At 39.7% G+C, this 19,497-nt stretch overlaps 1 protein-coding gene across 3 annotated transcripts in view; it reads left to right on the forward strand.

Annotated features, from left to right (window-relative positions):
* Positions 1-19,497, forward strand: part of GLP1R (glucagon like peptide 1 receptor) — an 89,617-nt gene that overhangs the window by 16,026 nt on the left and 54,094 nt on the right. For 2 of the 3 annotated variants that reach the window (XM_068676578.1, XM_068676577.1), the window contains exons 2-3: positions 16,091-16,187; positions 17,402-17,512. In XM_068676578.1, coding sequence (XP_068532679.1) covers positions 16,118-16,187; positions 17,402-17,512 — 181 coding nt within the window. In that variant the 5' untranslated portion in view covers positions 16,091-16,117. Of the gene's footprint in view, positions 1-1,820; positions 1,855-16,090; positions 16,188-17,401; positions 17,513-19,497 lie in introns of those variants that run through there. The other variant, XM_068676579.1, reaches the window with a different exon arrangement.

Raw genomic sequence — 19,497 nt, forward strand, 5'->3', positions numbered from 1 at the left:
TAAACTTATGTAAGTAAACTTTCTGTCCTCAAAATTTATGCTACTAAGGCAAGAAGGATACCAGAGGTGACAGAGGCACTGCATCTGTACAGTATACAAAGTATCCTGCTTTGTTAGCTGTGAAAGCATGAAAGCTTTTACTGATCTCTATAAGCAGGTGTGGTGCACAGCCCTGGTAGCATAGCACTTCCATCTGCATTTATTTGTTCATTCAATAAATTCCTTCTTCTCTATGGAAAAGTAGAAAGAAATGTGAACTACCATCTGAAGCACAAGGCTGGAAAAGTAAAAATGATGAGAAAAGAAAATATAAAAGCACAAATACTACTAACTTTGAGGTGTTCAAGATGTTGGTGATGTACCCAAATCCATTCTTTTAAGAAATGGAAGGGACAGCCAAATTAAGTCCAGGAATGACCGACAAAAAAAAAAAAAAAAAAAGTAAAGCTGATATCAACAAGTACAAATCAATCAACAATTAAAAAATGCTATTTGAGATTAGAGTATCTGAAAAATCTATGGGTAATGGGGCTAAGGACAATTATGTCAGAAACCAAATAAATCCTAACAGTGATGGGAAGTAGAAATCAGGTCTTCCCTCCCCAGGGCACCAGGGCGGAACATTATCATGGTACTGCATGGTAGCAATATTATAAAAAACTTAACTTATATTTGCCTTCACTAGTAATTAATATCTTTTTAATCTGATACTTGCACCACTATATTGTGAAAAGACTGAAAAAATAATCTAACATAACTAATACTAACCAGCTTATTATTTAGAGGAAAAATTATGTGTATTTTCATGACATTAGCCCCATTCTGATGAACAAAATTGCTGATATACTTCATGTTTTGTGAAGTCATTCCTTTTAAGGAAACTTATTTGCATGATTGAGTCTACTCAGACCAGAAATAAGCACCAGAAATAATTCAGTAGTGAGTGTAATTAGCCATAGTAGCAGATTGCCTAAGAGTGCAATGTATTCTCTATCACTTTAAGTCTTTGAACCAAGATTAGATGTGTATGAATAGTATTTTCTGGCTAATATAGCATGTGTGAGGCTCTAAAAGGTGTTACAAAGGAGGGCAATGAAATTTTCATCAGCTGTGAGATTATCGTGGTTTCTTCTGGTCTCAAGGTCCCTGTGATTGCCATGTACTGTTCCTGGTAGAAAACAAAAGGTGAAAAATCATCAGTGCTTTATTTAGTAATGGGTATCAACAAAGAAACATGAAGGGCTACTTCGCCAATAACTGAAGTCTTCAAGTCTTTGTTTCCTTGTGAGTAATAAATACTTGACTCCTAGCATAAACATTTTTATACAGGGCGTGGGCTTCGTTTTAGGCGCCTCCTAGTTCCAAGACTGTGAATAAGATTATTCTTGCATTTCCCTGTGAGTTATACTGCTGTTGTTTGCCTCTGCTTTGCAGCAACTCTTATCCTCTTGAATATTTTGCCTATTTAATTTTACCCTGGAGAGCTTGCCTGTCCAGCTCAGTGCAATGGCATGGATACTTATGCTGGCATAAGGAGAAGAGAGGAGTAGAGGGGGGTGTAAATGGCAGCCACTTTTTGGGAACAGAGAAATAACTTATTTCAACAGTAGTGCTGGTTTATGCTGCTTTAAATGCTGAAAGAGTTATACTGCAAGATGACTCTGTGCTCCAGAAGTGTATCTTAAGGATGAACTGAGATCTAAAACAAAAATACTTTGCAGAGTTAGTTCAGAGAACAAATTCTGTCTTGGGAAAGACGTCACATACAGCCACTGCTATTTAAGTTCTCAAGTGTTTTCTCTAGCCCCTTCTCAGTGGATCTGTTCTGTTCCTACAAGTGCTGCTTGATTTAAGGTTAGTGTCAAATAGGAAATATGTGGCCGTGAAACTACTAACATGGAACTAATGGAATGATTTTAATTCCTTTAAGTGACCTATCTATTTTCAGCTGTGAGTGGTTATTACTGCATGGTCACTGCTTCCATTGGTGCTTTGAAAATTGGAGGTGGAGGAGGGGAAGCTTTGTGTATAAGTTAAAATATTCACTTTGGCAAAAGTTAGGGACTTGACCGTTGGGGTAGCTCTTTCTTCTGTGTTTCTGTTTGTTCAGGCTGGACAGTTTTCTTAAGAAGAAGCTCTCCGTGTGTTTTTTTTCTTTCCTTTTTTTTTTTTTTTTCGGTTGGCTTTTGAAGTTGTTTCACCCTGCTCTTGGGCTTTATCACATCTGCTTTTTGAGAACCAATGTGCTTGTTTGCTGTCTGAACAGAAGTCTTCATCTTGCTGACCTCTCCCTCCTTTTTAAGGTCTCCCCACACAAAGGTGAAGAGAAATCTGTCCATTCAGTTTTAACATCAACACAATCACAATTCATTTCTGTAACTTAAGCCACAAATGTCTTCAGCTCCATATACCCCTACAAGAGTATGGGAAGGAAAGAACCACCAAGGGGGAAGCAGGCAAGGACAGAGATAAAAACCTGCTAGAAGTGGTCTGAGGATAGGGTGTGGGGGAAAACTTGTGTTGTAACCTCCAGTTCTACTTGTATCTGACTTCCTCTGTGCTATTTACGGGAGGAAGGAGTGTAGTAGCATGTGGGATTGACTTGAAGGAATAATGCACAGAGCCCTGGCTGCTGAATCTATGTGCAGGTTCTCTGCACAGAACAGGGACTGAGTATTAGTATCTCAACATAGTGTGCACAAGGTTAATGTGCAACTACGTGGACGTAACTGAGGTAAGAATGTAGACAAGGTGGGAAAACATAGAGTAGACTTATGCGTTATACTGAAATGGAATGAAGGCTACGAATTCATTTCCTTATCCAAATACTGGGAGAGGGAATTGAGGAAATGTGCTGTTTGAGAGGGTTGCAGAGGAGAGAATTGCAGGGGAGAATAACTTATAAACTGGCCCAATATTGGCTACTAACAAATGCTGGAGGGTTGGTTTTTTTGTTATTAAAACTCAAATTTATAAAAACCCTCTGAGCTCAAAGGAGGGGATTACTAAAGCAAGATCTCAGGATTAAGCATATAGAAAGATTTTTAATTTAACTTCATAAACCTCTATATTATCAACAGATGCAGCTGTACTTTTAGTAACTTCAGAGAACTGATATTGTTGTCTCTCTGGGGAACCAAGGCCAAAATTCCTCAGGTCTACTTCTTGGTCACCCATTTGCTTCTACCCAAGTGTTATACGCTTGGCATCTCCCTTAATGTCTTTATTTCACTGTGACTCCAAAATAAAAACACTACAGTCATCCTTTTGAAAGAGGTTTTGTGGTAGCCTAATTCAGATTTAAGGAAAAGTTTGATCTGATTCCTGTGGTTCATAACTTGCTTTGCAGCTCTAATTTAAGAAAAAAACGTGATCCAACTTGGCTTGCTTGCATTTCTGTACTTCCTTGGCAGAGAAGGGCTGTAGGGAAAAACTGAGACAAAAACTCATTCTGGGTAATCTGATAGGTATTTTTACCTGGGTGAAAGAGTGATTTGGATTCTGCTGAATCATTTGAGTCAAGGGTAATAACATAACATTGTTGCAATGGATTAGTGAACAGTTAGCTAAGCACTATTTGGAATTTTGTGATTTTGGAGTCTTCAGCCTGCTTCTTCGCAAAGCCTTAAATAAAAGCATCAACTTTTATTTAGGTTATTCCTGTATTTAGGATACAGGAAAAACAAAGAGGTAAAAGCTAACATCACGTAATGGATTAATGCAACCTTTTTAAAAATTGGTTTAACTCCTGTGTCCTGTAACTAGCTGAAGAGTGTCTTTAAATACTGTTGAAGATAGTGGCCACTGTTCATGGAGAATGGAAAAGATTAAAAAAAAAAACACAAGATACAGTTTTGGCTTTCTTATTTTTATTTGTTTTCATTCAAAGAAGCTGAATTGGTCTCTGCAAATAAAACAAAGGTAGAACTACAAAGAGGTAAAACCAAACGTGTCTCTCACATCTGCTTTTGATTCATGCTTGTAATAACACTTGTGGAGGAAGACTACCATACAGTCAGCTAACAAGACCTCGCAAATACAACAGACTGTTGTCAAGTTAAGGTGATGCTTTAAATTGGTGCTCTCATTAGAGTCTTTCAGGAGTGTAGCAAAAACCAGCCCTGCGTAGGAATGCCAAAATTTTCTGTGCCTTGTCTAAAAAGAAGGTAGAAGGAAAAGGATGCAAGAGGTGGCACAAAAGCAGGAATGTAAACTTCATGTTGGATGGTCTCAAAGTGATAACACCACCTGGTTCCCTCCACACCAGGAACATGGCTCTGAGGATGCTGCTGCAGTCCTGCTGCAGTGTATTGTGCTAGATTTCTTCTTCTAGCTTGTATTCCCTATTGACTCTGGTGTCAAGGACTGCAAGATATTTCCATCACGCTTTGGATAAAGTAATGTGAAGATCATCCAGTATGAAGTTAACTTTAGGCATGCTGATTTGGTCCTTGGTTGTGGACCTGTGTTACCTCTGTTTCATATGATCAGAGTACAGTCCCTGGGTAGCATCTCAGTACACCTTTTTCATTTGTCTCATGACTTTTTTTCCTACTTCAGTGTTTCTCTGTATTAGGATGAGTTAAGACCAGCCTTTATGCAGCATTGCTCCTGTCTTGTTTTTGACAAATCAAGCCCTTGGAATATAACGTTTGGCAGCTATGTGGGTTGAATGCTGGAAATCATAAGATTATATGCTGGCTATAAAACACAATGCTGCATCCAACCAAATAAATGTGAACACTATTGTATATGCCATGATATCACAAAGATACTGTTGTAGGAGTTCTGGTCTGTCTAGGTGTGATAGACCCATGTCATTGTGTTATACAGAAGTGTACCTCTGCATTATCTTCTACGTAACGTTTGGAAAAAAGATGGGTGACGTCTGGAGAATGAGCTTCACTGGCAGAATTTCCTCTTGTATGGTCTGTTCTCAAATGTGTTGTAACTGTTGATGAAAACACTAGCAATTTGCAAAGGCACTACATATAATTGTCTTGGCAGAGGGGTGGGTAGGAGGGAAGGAGCAATATGGCAGATAATGGGACAATGGACCTTGAGCCACTGTGACAATGAGCTGCTGAGGGAGTTAAGTTGGCATTAGTTAAAACTGAAATAAACTGATGTCCTCAGCTAGAACTGTAAAAGCCATACAAATTTGATTGCTAAAGAAGAAAGCAATCTCTGAACAACTGTAGATGCGCAGAACCCATGAAATTATGTACTGGAGGTTTTTTTTTTTTTTGTTTTGTTCTAATAGCTTTCTGGTGATTGTTTTATACCTTTTTTTTTTTGTGGGGTGGGGGGAGGGGAGAACCAAACTTATTTTAAAAATATTAAAAAGAAATGAGAAGGCGTTCAGTGAGAAAAAGGTCTTTGAAGGTTAGTATGTCTACTTTTTTTTTTTCTTTTTCCTTGCTATTGAGCCTAACAGAAAGGTCGTAATGATGGGCTGGCAAGCTGGGGAAAAGCCTTATATTGCTATATAGGATTGGTGATCCTGGGGAAAAACAGCTAAATGTCTACCCCTTGCCCTCTGATCCTGTACCACAGCTCTGAAAAAGAGTGAGGGACTGGTAGTCATTTCAAAAGCTGTGGATCCCTTGGGACACTTCAGTGTGAAAGGTGAAAAGACTTAGTGTGTTTCTTGCGCAGTGAAAATACGGGTTTTATACAACCCAGTGATGTTGTCTTAGTCCCTAGGGTTGTGATGTAGATTATTGCTTCTGTTTTCGAGTGAAATCCTCTTTGTGCTTGGAAACTCAAACATTGTGATTTCCCAGCTCTGCAAGACTGCAGGCTCTGTCCATCTCTTTGCTCAGCCAGCTCTGGGATTGGACTGTTGCTGGCTGTTGCAGAGAAACCAGTCAGTTACCATCTTAAACAGATTTATTTTTTTTATTCTATTTTTTTTTTTTTAGAATGCACTTGGTTCAGTATGTCACAAAGAACCAGCTTAGCTAATTGCATTTTGAACCACAGTAAGAGCCAGAAGTCCAACTTTGACAGATGTTCTTCGCTTTGTTTTGCTTCAGCAGCTCAGACATTCGGGATGAGTCAGCTGCCCAAATGCAGGCATCTAGTGCTGCTGAAAACGTCCTACAGTATTCAGGGCCATGTGTAGGACAAGCAGGTGTGTGGTGCAGGTTGTAGGGGAAACATGCACTTCTGCAATTTCAGCAGAAGCCAAAGACAATTATGCTTACTGGGAGGAACCATGATTAAGCATCTGAATTCCACCTTAAGTCTCTTCCTACTTTTTCAGTATATTTCTGTGTATAATTTTCTGTATATTTCTCACTGCCCATTGTGATAGTAGGTATTATTGTAATATTTTTAATGGAAGGCTGCTATTCTTCCAATACCACAGGCTACACTTTAATCTCTAAAACTGTGAGGGTAGACTGAAGAACTCTCGTTTTCTACTTTGTAGTTTCCCATACTCCCATAACATTACTTAGCTTTGTCATCATTCCTTCCATAGTGTTCTTAGTGCTACCCATTTGTATCTGTCTCAAAATGAAATTTCAACTCTACAACAGAGCAAGCAAAACAGAGTATAACCGCATCCATAAATGTCTTCTATAGAGCACTTCACAAGCCATGTTCCTAGCTTTGCAATGCATAGTAAAATCTCTTTGTGCAGGAGTTCTATAATTTAATTCTCATGAGTGTTGGCACATAGTTCCTTCAACTAAAATTGTGGGATTGTTTTCTGCTGTCCAAGAGTTTGTTAGTTTCTTCTGAGTTTTTGCATTTTTCTTCTCTCTGCGTAGTTGCTCAGTATTTTCTTCTGTCATTTTTATGACTGGCTCATGTAGTAAGTCCTTGACAGCAACATTTACCAGAACAGATGAAAGAAGTAGTAATGAAAATAACATTTTTCTGGAATCAATGACTGTCAAAGTAAATATGTATCTGTTTCAAATGTGTAAGCATGTGGATTCATGGGTCCTACAGTAATCAAAGAAGAAACCTCTATCTGGGCTGGAAAAAATTCTTTATGAGGCAGAGAACCTTTGTGGGTAAGTCGTCTTCCGAAGTATGTCCATCACTGAAGACAAATGATAGAATAACCTTTTGAAGGTAGGTTAGTACCAAATTTTCAGGCTGCCCTACCTGACCTAAGGGAGGTTTTTTGTTTGTTTGTTTTTTAACATCTCTAGAACATAATGCTTTATTTTGTAGCATGCTGAAATATTAGGCTCCACTTTATACCCTTGATTTTATTACAGTATACTGTGAAAGTTGATTTAGGTATTAAAGCAGTTTGCTTTGACATCTGTGCCTTTGAATGCCAAATACTTTGCCTTGATCCAGAAAATAATGGGAGCCAGGAGATATTATTCTTACTGAAATATGCCTTGTCAAAACAAAATTTGAGGATAGGAAGAGAGGACTGGTAGGTTTCAAAACATGATTGAAGCATCGTAGGACAGACCTGAGATGTTTGGTCCTGGAGAGGAAACCACTGTGGTCAGGGCTGAATCCTCCCACCTGTTCAGACAGTGTATGTATTTAGAAGAATTTGTGCAATGATAAGTCAGTTGAACTGGGAGCTGCCCCTGCCTAGCCACCAGAAGTACTGAAAACAAGAATATGTCTCAAATCAGTTTTTTTTTGGGGGGTGGGGGTTCTTTAAAATGCCTGACCCAAATCTCAGCACAGATGCTTTCTACATTTGGAAACCCGCAGTTCCTAACCTTCTTTGGGAGGTGTATATGCTTATCCTCTTTTGTAATTCAGCAAAGAAAATGGGGATGAGGAGCAGAGGGGCCTGAAGAAAATGGGGATGAGGAGCAGAGGGGGAAAGTGCTCTGTGCTGTTTGCCTTATAGGCTCCCATGGGAGCACATTCCGCCCTTTCTTTTGAAGCTGTGCCAGGATGCATACAGGCAGGATGACGTGCAGACACTATTTTCAACTGGGAGAGAGGAATGCCTTGAGATTATGCTTCTGATTTTAAATAAATTATATGTATTTTTGTCCTTGACTGGGGTGCTGTTTGCACTCTGAGTGCTATTTGGATGGGATGTTTTGAAGCTGCTTGGGTGGAGGATGACATGGAATTGTTGGGGGGAGGGGGGTGCTATTTTGTGTGTCTTTATTGAAAGCCCAGTGTTACTGTTCACACCAGAGGTGTGCTGTCAAATTCAGGTGAGTACCTCTGAAGAGAAAAGTTAAAGCAGTGTGTCTTCTGTGCATTGATAAGCTTTAAGTGGTGGTTGAGTTTGCTTTTGAAGCTTTGAGTTCAAAAGGTTGATGTCATAAAATCTAAGAGGGATGGAATAGAGAGAAGGGTCTCCAGGGTTAGACAGCTGGTGAACATTGTACTCAAGATTTCTGTTTATCCAAGTCCTGGGACTTCTCCTTCTTGAAGGTCTCATTGTAAGTGTAATGCTGTTGCAGCTTAGGAGGAAGGTCAGCTCCCTGTGGTCAGAGAGTTTCTTGCTGAATTCAGTAGCACCTTTTGTGAGGAGCTCATAATTTGCTGCATTTGCTATCAGAGAGGATGTTGAAAGGGTGTTTTTTCTGTGGTGCTCTTGAGCTACTGAAGTCATTGGCTCAATTAGTAACCAAGGAACAGAAGTGTTTACAGGAAAAGCTCCTAGAAGCTGGCAATAGACTCTTCTCTGAAAGAAAAGCTGTTTTGATCCACTGCTTGTTTTTTTCTGAAGAGTGAGGGACTTGTGCAGTGATCCAACTGCTGACAAAGTATCTTGTAAAATACGACTTGGGAAGAATAATGAATGTTATATTATCTGGTCAGTCAAGCAGCTCTAAAGAAGGGGCTAAGCATAATGTCTTTATCTCAAAAGTGTCACTTAGTCTTCCATAATGTCAGATAATTACATTAAACTCAAAATTGGGTGATGTAATATGTGAAGAGAAAGTGATGAATATGGAAATCTGGGAGATATCAGATGTTCTGAAGTGTGATCTCATTTTATGATCTCTGGTAAAGGTATTGCAGAGGTATCGAATGATACTTCTCTGGTACTATATGTAATACAGGTAGCACTGACGTTGTTTTATGCACCTCCCCTTTGACATGCCTTCAGCCTTTAAAGGGATTGGACTGTTAGTGGTGTTGTCTATAATGGATTCATTAATCTCCTTATAAATCATTCAATGTCTGTGCAGTGGATTAAGTAGTTACAAAATCAAGTTAAATTGTGCATATGTGGGGTATGTGTGGCAAACCATAAAGCCTCCTACTATGCTCACATATTTCCAGACTCTTTGTTTTTCAAGAAGCATTGCACTGGAAGGGCTGATCTTCTAGAAGGTTGATTTCTCATGTCATGAACAGTGGGGCAAAGCACTCTAATAAGGAGAAATTAGTTTTTTTTGCTGTTGCTGCAACTGCTGAAAAACTGTAACTTATTCAAATAGGCAGTTGAGCATCAATACTTGCAGGACTTCTCTAACAGGTGTATAATAACAGAAGTTGGGTCTTGACCAATGTGTTTAGGGAGCTAGTAAGAGCATCCTGCCATTCATATGCTTTCGTATTTGCTGTAAATTAGAAGTGGAGAAAAATTATGATAAATTGCAGGGGGAGCAACTTTGTCCTCTGATTAGATAACCCTGTTACAGAATTTTGCTGTGCTACAGCCACTTTTTTTTTTTTTTTAACTTCTACTCCCAGAGGTACTGTTGAAGGAAAGTGTTTTCCCAAAGCTTGACTGTATTTAACCTCTACAGAAATTAATTTTCTGACATTGATGAAATGTGTAAATCATTCTTTCTGATGGGGGAGACTGATCTGTGGCAGCTTACTTCCTTCCCCCACCCACCTTTCACCTGTGACCTTGGTTGGGCAATAACCATCGGTGGTGGCAGTGATGAATGTGTCTGGTTGTGATAGCTGAACCTGGCTCAAGGCTCATTTGGGAGAGATGGATCCAAGGAGCATGCTAATGGAGCATGCACCTACCAAATATGGCTGGTATGTGAATATGACAAATGTTCAGTCATCTTGCCCCACAAATTCTGGACTGCCTGGAGCCTGTTGAGCTCTCCTGTATGGCAGCTCAGGCAGGCTGCATACCAGGATTTGCATACCAGGATCTTCTTGAGCAGGGGATGCCTTCCAAGGTTACTCCTTGAGGTTGAGAGATTCCTTGCCTGTGACAGATGTTCAGTAAGTGACTAATAGCTGGCTTGTTGAAACTTTGCAAGTAATTTTCTAAGCATGCTGAAACTTTGTTATCTTAGCGAAGTGATATAAAGGATTGATAGTGCGTATAGTCCTTCAGGCATAAACTGTTAGCTCTGATTGGCATAGGATGTGGTTGTATCTAGACTTCTTGGAGTTTGGATGGCCAAATGGACTTCATTATGAAACTCGTGACTCACCGTGAAGGTCTTTCTGATGTTTTTAGTCTGACCATGTCCTCTATGCAGTAAATAATCAGGTGACCTTGCCATCATGGATCTAGTTAATGTCACATTTAGGACTTTTGTTAAATTGATGTCTGAAGATTAAATCCTGTTAAATCACTATTTTCATCAAGATATTGATTATCTCTTATCTGTTACAAGTCAAGTGTGTATACTTCCTTTTGTGACATAATCACCTTGAATTTTCTGGGATGAAATGTCACAACAAATATTTCTGGAATTGCAGTGTTGTGCTCTCCCCAGTTTGGGCTGTGAACTGAGGACAAAACTCTTGTAAATCTAAGCCTATGTCTATGCTAGGAGTTAGAATAAAGCTGGGAGGTGTCTAACTTGCTTCCAATTTGCCTTTCATTGCAGCAGATGCACAGCTTATACTGACACAACAGGCAATGCAAAATGATTCTTATTATACAAGAAGGAATGTCAAATCGGAATGAACACAAAGCTAGCAATGTGCAGTCTTCAGGTATCTTGGACTCTGCTGTGCTGATTCTGAGTGGTAAAGCCTTGAATTAATGTTGTATTGGATGTTTTATTGGCCTCTTCTTAAAATAAATAAATAAATTTTTAAAAGTAACTCAACAGTATTTCCAGGATAAAAGGAAGTGTTGCCATTTAGAAGATAATAATTGAAGAAAACAAATGCAAACATAAAGAGGTATTTTGCTTTCTATCTCCTGTAAGATGTTTTATATGGTGATGGGTGAAGAGGAAAGATGGTAATCCTGGGAGTTGCTAGCTGTATCTGAAACTGAGAAGTTTCCCTTCCACTCTGAAATTTCATGGTGTATTTTATCCAGTCTCAGCCCCTTCAAGCCTTATATCCTGTGTTCAGATTTCACTATATTAAAGTAGTGCTTTTGTAGCATGGCTTTCCTGGGATCTCCGTGGATGCTTTTTCTGTCAGAGCAGGAGTAGTTTCAAAGATGTTAGAAAGTGATTAAAATGCTTTCTGTTACAGTAGGATCTATGAAGATAAATGATGGCTACAGAAAGAGGATTTTCTATAAAAGTGTTAAGGCTTTGTAAATAATTCTGTCTTCAGACTATTGAGTGAGCTAATTTATCACTAAAGATTAATTACGCTTAATTATATACCTACACTGAAAGCCTCACAGTCTGTGTGCTCTTGCCTGTCTTAATTTTCCTGCATCCACTTTATGCTACGTAGGCTGTGCCATTACTCACCTCCTTAATGTCCTTCATCCATTCTTGCTTTCTGACTCCTCCACCTGAAGTAGTCAGCCATGTTTCCATCCTCTTCCAGAGACACTTTGATATATCCTCATCCAGCAAAACTACTGGTAATGCTTTTCTTCCTGTGGCTAAGTATAACTGGAGGGTGAGGGGAGATGACACAAACAAAATACAATGAAGTGGCGCTTTTACCAATAAAAATAAGTCCTATGATTAATAATGTGATATAGCATTTGCTCCAGGTTCTGTGTACTGACCCAGGGGGTCTTGCCTTCATATCAGCATGTTTAGTACTTTGATATTACAGGAGGAGTTAAATCACTTACCAAGAAAATATAGTACGTCTTAGTTGAACAACAGCTCTCACTGTAAATCTGTGTGTAAGTGACAGTTTGTGGTCATGTGAGTCAAAATCTCTGGGAATGGGGGATTAGGATATAATAACATCAAATTTAAACTAATTTGGTAACAAAATGTGGCATGTAGTTGAAGCACTTGAAGTAACCTGTTCAATAGAGAGTTCAACCTATGTAGTCCTGGGACTTATATTTGGTTGTCTTAGTACTACCAACTACAGATAATAGGAACTTGTCTACCAAATCAGTCATCTCCACAAAAAGGCATTTCTAATTATTTTACTCTTACAGTTTGCTAATCTCCTTCTTAGAGTTGTCTTCTCCCATTATGAGAAACCCCTCTAAATAGAATGTTTCTACTTTTTCATTAAATGGAGGAATAGAGGCTTGCTTTTTTTCCTAAACTGTAATTAAAACTGGTTATTCCTGTGCTCATGAAGACAATAGATGAAAACTTGATTTAGAAGAAGGTACTTTGTTTCAAAGCTTTTCTGACTCCAAAGAGCTAGTTTTCTCTTAGCTAATAGTTTTAGGTTTATGGCAGTATTTTAAACAGTAGTCTCTGAATGAAATCTGTATGCATCTTTCTTTTAATAATTTAAAAAGCAAAAAGCAGAATTTGGATTAACTTGATATAGTCATTTGTGTGCACAATCAACAGTTATCTTTGGGGAAGATGTGTGACACTGAATAGATTGAGAAATTATTCTGAGTCATAATTTAAGAGTTCGTTCTGAATTATGATCTTGAAAAATTTGCATGGTGATGAGAGGGTGGTAAAACAGTCTTGTTCAACTTCAATATCTATCCTTGTAAGATGAAGCATTAAACAATACATAACCTGAAAGTTACTTTTAAAATCCTATCTGGGACAAACCTGGGTTTGAAAGTTCTTCTGTCTCTCCATACCAGTCATTCATTTGTTATTCAGCCTATGTAGATGGAATTTTAGTTCTGGAGTTCTTGGTTGTATGTTGTTCCACGTGCATCCCTAACCCTAATTTAGATAATGTTCTCTTTGTCCTTCAGGTATGTTGAGCATAAATCACTATGCTTCAATTTATTTCATTCTGTACACACATGGGGTTAACGTTTGCTAGGATGCATTCATTTTTATACTGAGAACTTTATTACAGACAAACTTTGGCAGTGTTTATTGGCGTAGATAAGATGTGACCAGGATGATTTAAATCGGGGAGACAAGGGTCAGAGTTTGAAAGATCCACAGGCTTGTACTTGTTTTGACTTCAGTGGGAGTTGGCTAAATTCTTCAAAAATTATGGCCATGAGGTCCTAGTTACAGTTAAAAGTTGCTTGTAAGTGCAGGCAGCTACCATTCTTCAAATGCAACACAGATATCTACTACATGTTGTACTTCTCATCACATGTCCAAGAACATCTTTGTAACTAGATGTTGTGGCTTAATCCAGGCAGAAGCATGATGCATGTGGTGGTGGTGCTGTTTACTTTTTTTTTTTCCCTCCAAACTTTTTAACTGGAATGACACAAGAAAAGAGAATAATGGATTTGAAGTCTATCATCCAAAAATGCTGCTTTTACTTCTTTTATATCAGACTGATTACACTGCCATCTTTTAAAGTCACATTAGTTGTAGTGGACAGCATTCAGTTTGCCTTTCCTAAAATGCGGTGTAAGTTTAAAATGACAACATGGTTTTAAACAACCTTTCCCAGGCCCTGTTTTTTCTAACCATCTGAAAAAAAAAAAAGTTCAGGAGCACAAAGGAAAACAAAAATTAGCAGTTGAAGCTATGAGAATAGAATTACAAGGATTATCAACCCTCACGCTTCACTTCATAAACTGATCAACAGCTGGGATTAAATGACTTTTCCTCCAGTCACTATTAGTGTTGTACCATTTGGTTCATGCTGTTAGACTTATGTCTGAGACATCCATGCTGGGCTTTTCTCTGGGATAGGAATGCTGAGTTAGCTGCTTTATCGATTGCGTACAGCCCAGTAATCCTTACATTTGTAATTCAGTTTGCATAAATATAGGCAGGGGAGAGCTGCTGTCTTTTTTCTTAAATGCAGTGGATGAGCTTGGGCCTCTGTGAGCCAGGTGAGGCATCTGTTAGGGTTCAGCGAGCAACCAGCACTATGTTCTGTAGTTTAACAACAGCTGGCTTCACTTGTGCTCGTGCAGAAAATGTTTCTACTGCTCCTGCCCCTTGGTACTTGGGAAATGCGACACTGCAGTCTGCAGCCTGCCAAACTGTGCCAAAAGGAGGTCCTTGCTCTCTCTGTGCCTTCAGGAGAATACGCTGGGTATATGGAAAGCTGTTGTTCATGGGAGGAAAACTGAGCTGGAAAAGCTTTCTTTCGTGTTCTGGAATAGTGCTTGGGGAATATCAGCTGAATATAGTGAATTTTCTTGGTCTCATTTATAGGATAGCAGAAGTATTGCTTTTGGAAAGAAATCTTTTTCTAAGAGGACTTGCTTCTGTCCCCGTCTTTTCATGAGGCAATAAATCTCACAGTTGGGGCACATCTAGGAAAGCTAAAGCCCGGATAGAATTAAGTCTGGCCAAGGATGTCAAAAGCAACAAGAAATGCTTCTACGAGTATATCAGTGATTAAAAAGAAGACTAGGGGAAGCATGGGGCCCCTCTGCTGAAGAAATGAGAGACCTGGTTACCTGGAATGCAGAGAAGGCTGAGTTACTCAATGACTTTTTTGCCTCAATTTTCACCAGAAAGTGCTCTAGCCACACCGTTCAATTCACAAAATCCAAAGGTGGGGACTCGAAGGTAGAAGAAACACCCATGGTGTAGAAGAAGATCAGGTTTGAGACTAAGGAACCTGAAAATGTACAAATCTATGGGACCTAAGATGAATCTGAAGGTCCTGAGTGAACTATCAGATGAAGTTGTTAAGCTGCTGTCCATCATATCTGAAAAGTTGTGGTAGTCTGGTGAAGTTCCCACTGACTAGAAAAGGGGAAACAGCTCCAGTTTTTAAAAAGGGAGGAAAGGAAGATAGAACTACAGGCCAGTTAGTCCTACCCTCTTACTCAGCAAAATCCAGGATCAGAACCTCTTGGAAGCTATGCTAAGGTACACAGAGAACAAAGGTGACAGCCAGCATGGTTTCACTAAGGGCAAATCATGCCTGACAAATTTGGTGCCCTTCTATAATAGGGTTACAGTGTTTGTGTGTAAGGGAAGAGCAACTAATGTAATCTGCCTGGACTTGTGCAAAGAATTTGACACTGTCCTGCACAACATCGTTCTCTCTAAGTTGGAGAGACATGGATTTGATGGATGGACCACCTAGGTAAGGAATTGGCTGGATGGTCACACTCAAAGTTGTGGTCAGTGGCTTGATGCCCAAGTGGAGATCAGTGATAAGTTGTGTTTCTCAGAGGTCTGTATTGGGACTGGTGTTATTTAACATGTTTGTAAGTGGCATGGACAGTGAAATTTAAGTGCACCCTCAGCAAGTTTTTGGGTGACACCAAGTTGAGTGGTGCGGTTGGCGTGCTGGAGGGAAAAGAGACCATCCAGAGGAACTTTGACAGGCTTAAGACATTGAGCCCATGTGTACCTCATGAAATTCAACACGGCCAAGTGCAAGGACCTGAGTCAAGGCAATTTCAAGCATTGGTGAGGCACTGGCACAGGTCGCCCAGAAAAGCTGTGGATGCCCCATCCTTGCAGGTGTTCAAGGCCAGGTTGGATGGAGCTTTAGGCAACCAGGTGTAATGGAAGAGGGACTGGAACTACGTGATCTCTGAGGTTCCTTCAAATTCAAACCATTCTATGTTTTGAGATGCCAAACCTAACTTAAAGATGGCAAAGCTAACTTAATTTGGTCTTGCTGAGTGCACAGCATAGCTGGTTGTGTTTTTTTTCTTTTATCTTTTTTTTGGTTGTTGTTGTTTGGTTGGTTGGTTGGTTTTTTGTTTTGTTTTGTTTTTTTTTTTTTTTTTTTTCCAGGTCTGTGTGGTACAAATAGAAAGTGACTTTATTTGCAATTAAACACATAACAGCATCTTGCAACATTTATCATAAGCAGTGTTGTTTTGGTGTCTTCACAACGACCTACTTAGGCTACATAAAAAATGGTATGTAAATCCCTACAATGTCAGACTCGATTTCTCTTTCAGAGTTCCGATGGATCCCTCTCTGGTGTTATGCAGAAGTGGAGGGAGTACCAGCGCCAATGCCTGAAATATTTGTATGAGGCACCCCCCATTGCAGCAGGTGAGCTTCTTTGGTAGGATAGGATGTGTTATTAAAATTCATGCTAACAGGAGCAAGGGAGGGATTGTGAACTTGAAAAGACTTCTCCAGCTTATTGTCCAATCTCTTCTTTATCCCATTTGCTTCAGCCTGATCTCTTCCCTCTCCTGAGAGGAAGAATTTTGTAGAAAGAATTTCATTGTGAAGAGTGTCTTGCAAGAGTGGCAAATGGTGGTTGTAGCGTGTCAAAGTATCACACTAATACAATTCTGCAACTTTTGTAGAGGGTCAGGGTTGGAAGAGTATAAGTGTTAGGAAACCCAGGACCATGTTGATCTCGCTGTATAAATTATGCTGAGCATTGTAAAATGTTGAAATGGATTTTAAAACAAAAAAAATAAGATGCTTTAGAGCAAATGAGAATGCAGCATGTCTTAGTAGTTGAACTCCTGTAATGTGCCGAGAGCAGCTGTGGTCTGCCAGCACTGTAGTGTTTAGAGGACACTGGTGACTTGTCAGTGATGCTCACAACTGGGCACAGTACAGGCACTTCTATGCTTCAGTGCTTTTGTGACACACTGGAAGAGATGAATGGGTCTAAAGTTATGTCTGTGAAGAATTATTTCAAAACTGTTAATTTTCCTTCTCTTAACTATATTATTATGGCAGAGTGAAAGCAGTAGCTGATGACAACAGTGGCCAGGAAACATTTATCTCCCTCTGCTCCATTATCCTGCTGAGCAGTTGAATGCTGCCCTCTAAGAATGACAGTTTAATAAATCTGAAGTTGAAGTATTCTCATGTTGATTAAGCTGTAATGCAAAGTTATGGTTGTGTGTGGCTATTTTGTTGATGGATCTATGTATTAGGCTAGACTTTCCAACTGCATGACTCTGAGCCAGTTCTCAGGAATGGTTATCTACAATATTCACAGCAAAAATGATTTTAAATCCAACTGAGACATAGGAGAGTGTAAAAGAGAAAAGATAGGAATGGACCAATATTGTTCTGCCTTTCTTGTCCTTCAATTTAGTCAAGTAATTTTTTCAACTTTCCTGTTGTATAGGGCTAAGTGAGACACATTTGTCCAAATTTTTTTAACTCCAGATTTTAATTGTGTAATACTATTATGGCTTAAATGCACATGCTCATTTTATCTCTTGCTCTTCAGCCTTTTCCTCATTGCACTATTAAAGCAAGGCCGTGACATAATCCTCTCTTCCATCTCTCTGCAGAAGGCAAGTTCTGCAACAGAACATTTGACAACTATGCCTGCTGGCCTGATGGATTACCTGGCACTTATGTGAATGTCAGCTGCCCCTCATATTTACCCTGGGCTAACACAGGTAAGAGCCCTCCCTTATAAACACAGCTTTAAATCAACCCTGCTTTACTTACTCAGTGTTTGAAAGGATAAAATTAGCTTTAGTAGCCATGACTGTAGTCAGTTCTCTGTAATACAAAGATAGGAATGGGGCTCAGTAAAATACATTCTTTATCTCCATCTAACAGGAGGAAATGAGATAAGAGACAGTTTTTAAGGGCTGAATTTAGCACAGAAATCCAAGCTATCATCTGCTTTTGTTGTTTGAGTGGTAGTGACTATTAATAAAATAATACCAGGATGCTTGTTGGTGAAGAATAGCTAATAATAATAATGGTACAGTTTGAAAACTGAGATAACAGCAAAGCTGTTAGGTCTTCCTCTAGTAGGTATAGACAAAAAGGTTTAAAGTGAAAGGTGTTTCATGTTGCTTCCAGAGAGAGTTGTTTTTTTCTAAGAATACCGTAAGGTGAAAGTATAGATGATGGCAGAGACTTTCTCTACAAGACAACGTTAAATACTAAGGAATAAGGCATGGAGACTGCATTGTGTCTGACTGGGTTGGAGGAAACTTTCTTCATAGCAGTCTGCATGGTGCTTTTATTTGCATCTGTGGCTGAAATAGCTTAGATAATGCACCAGTGTTTTAGCTATTGTAGAACAGGATTTGCACAATACTGAGGCTTTCTCTCTTCCCCTGCACCTGCTCTGCTGACCTTGGTGAGGGGAAAGAGGTTGGGAGGTGAAAAAGCCAGGCCAGCTGAACTTGATGTGACCAAAGGGATACCTTGTGTCATATAGCAGTATGCTCAGCCAAAAAAACTTGGGGAAAAAGAGAGGAGGGAGGAAGGGGAACAGTCGTGGTTATAACATTAGTCTTTCTAAGTAACTATTTTGTGTGCTGAGGCCCTGCTTTCCAGGAAGTGACTGGACATCTGCCTGCCAATGTGAAGAATTGAATAAATTCCTTATTTTGCTTTGCTTACATGCACAGCTTTTGCTTTTCTCATTAAGCTGTTAGCTTGAAAGGGAAGGAAAAATCTTCACTCCAAAATCAAAATATTATGATACCAGAAAGGTGGACAACTTGCATGCGCAGAAGATCTCCACTCTTTGTCCCGTTACCACTTTACCACAACAGGAGTTGCTGTTTTTTTTTCTTCAATTTTTCTACTCTGTTAATGTCCAGTCCCAGTTTTAGCTGTTACCTCTCCCAATTACTGTCTTGATCTTGAGCCATGAGCTTTTCCATCTTTATTTTCTTCCTCTGTCCTGTTGAGGAGGGGAAGTGAGAGAGCAACTGGATGTGTGTCTGACAGCCAGCCAAGGTCAACCCACCACATCTACTGTGATGGATCCACAGGCTCCAGGGAAATCTCTGCTCCAATGCCCGAACACCTCTTCCCCCTGCATCTCCTCAGACTTTGATGTTTATAGGGTTGGTTCGCTCACTCTTTCCCTCAGTCTACATTGCCAGTGCAGTGTTTTGCCCTTTCTTAAACATGTGTTCACAGAGATGCCACCAGCTTGGAGGCTTGGCAGAGCTGTTGGAAACATCTGTGCCCAGCATGGGGTGGCGCTGGCCTCTCCTCACTGAGACCTCTGCAGTCTTCTCTCTGCTGACACCTGCCATGGATGCCCTCTATGCTTGATGATCTGTTGTAATGCTTTTTGTGGATTAGAAGAGATGTTTAAATCCAGGGGTGTGGGGGAGGGTGTGAAGTGTCAGGCCAACTGTTGTGACCCCTTAATTTCCTGGCTGGCTTCAAGCTTGTCTCAGAGGTAATCTCTAAAACAAAATTGCTGAGTCTGGATTCCCATTTTCATTTTGAATTGCTGTATCTTTTCTATTAGGGCCTCAAGGGAAGACATGGAAACCACCATTGTGTGGTTAGTGGTTAGGGATCCGTGTGGTGTGGGACAAAGAGTGGAAATCATCTCTTCCCTGCACACCAGGTGTCCTACTGCCATGTAGTTGCCACTTTTTTCCTGCCTGCTTTCTGCCAT

The sequence above is a fragment of the Anas acuta genome, chromosome 3, assembly GCF_963932015.1.
Source record: "Anas acuta chromosome 3, bAnaAcu1.1, whole genome shotgun sequence".
Classification (NCBI taxonomy): domain Eukaryota; kingdom Metazoa; phylum Chordata; class Aves; order Anseriformes; family Anatidae; genus Anas; species Anas acuta.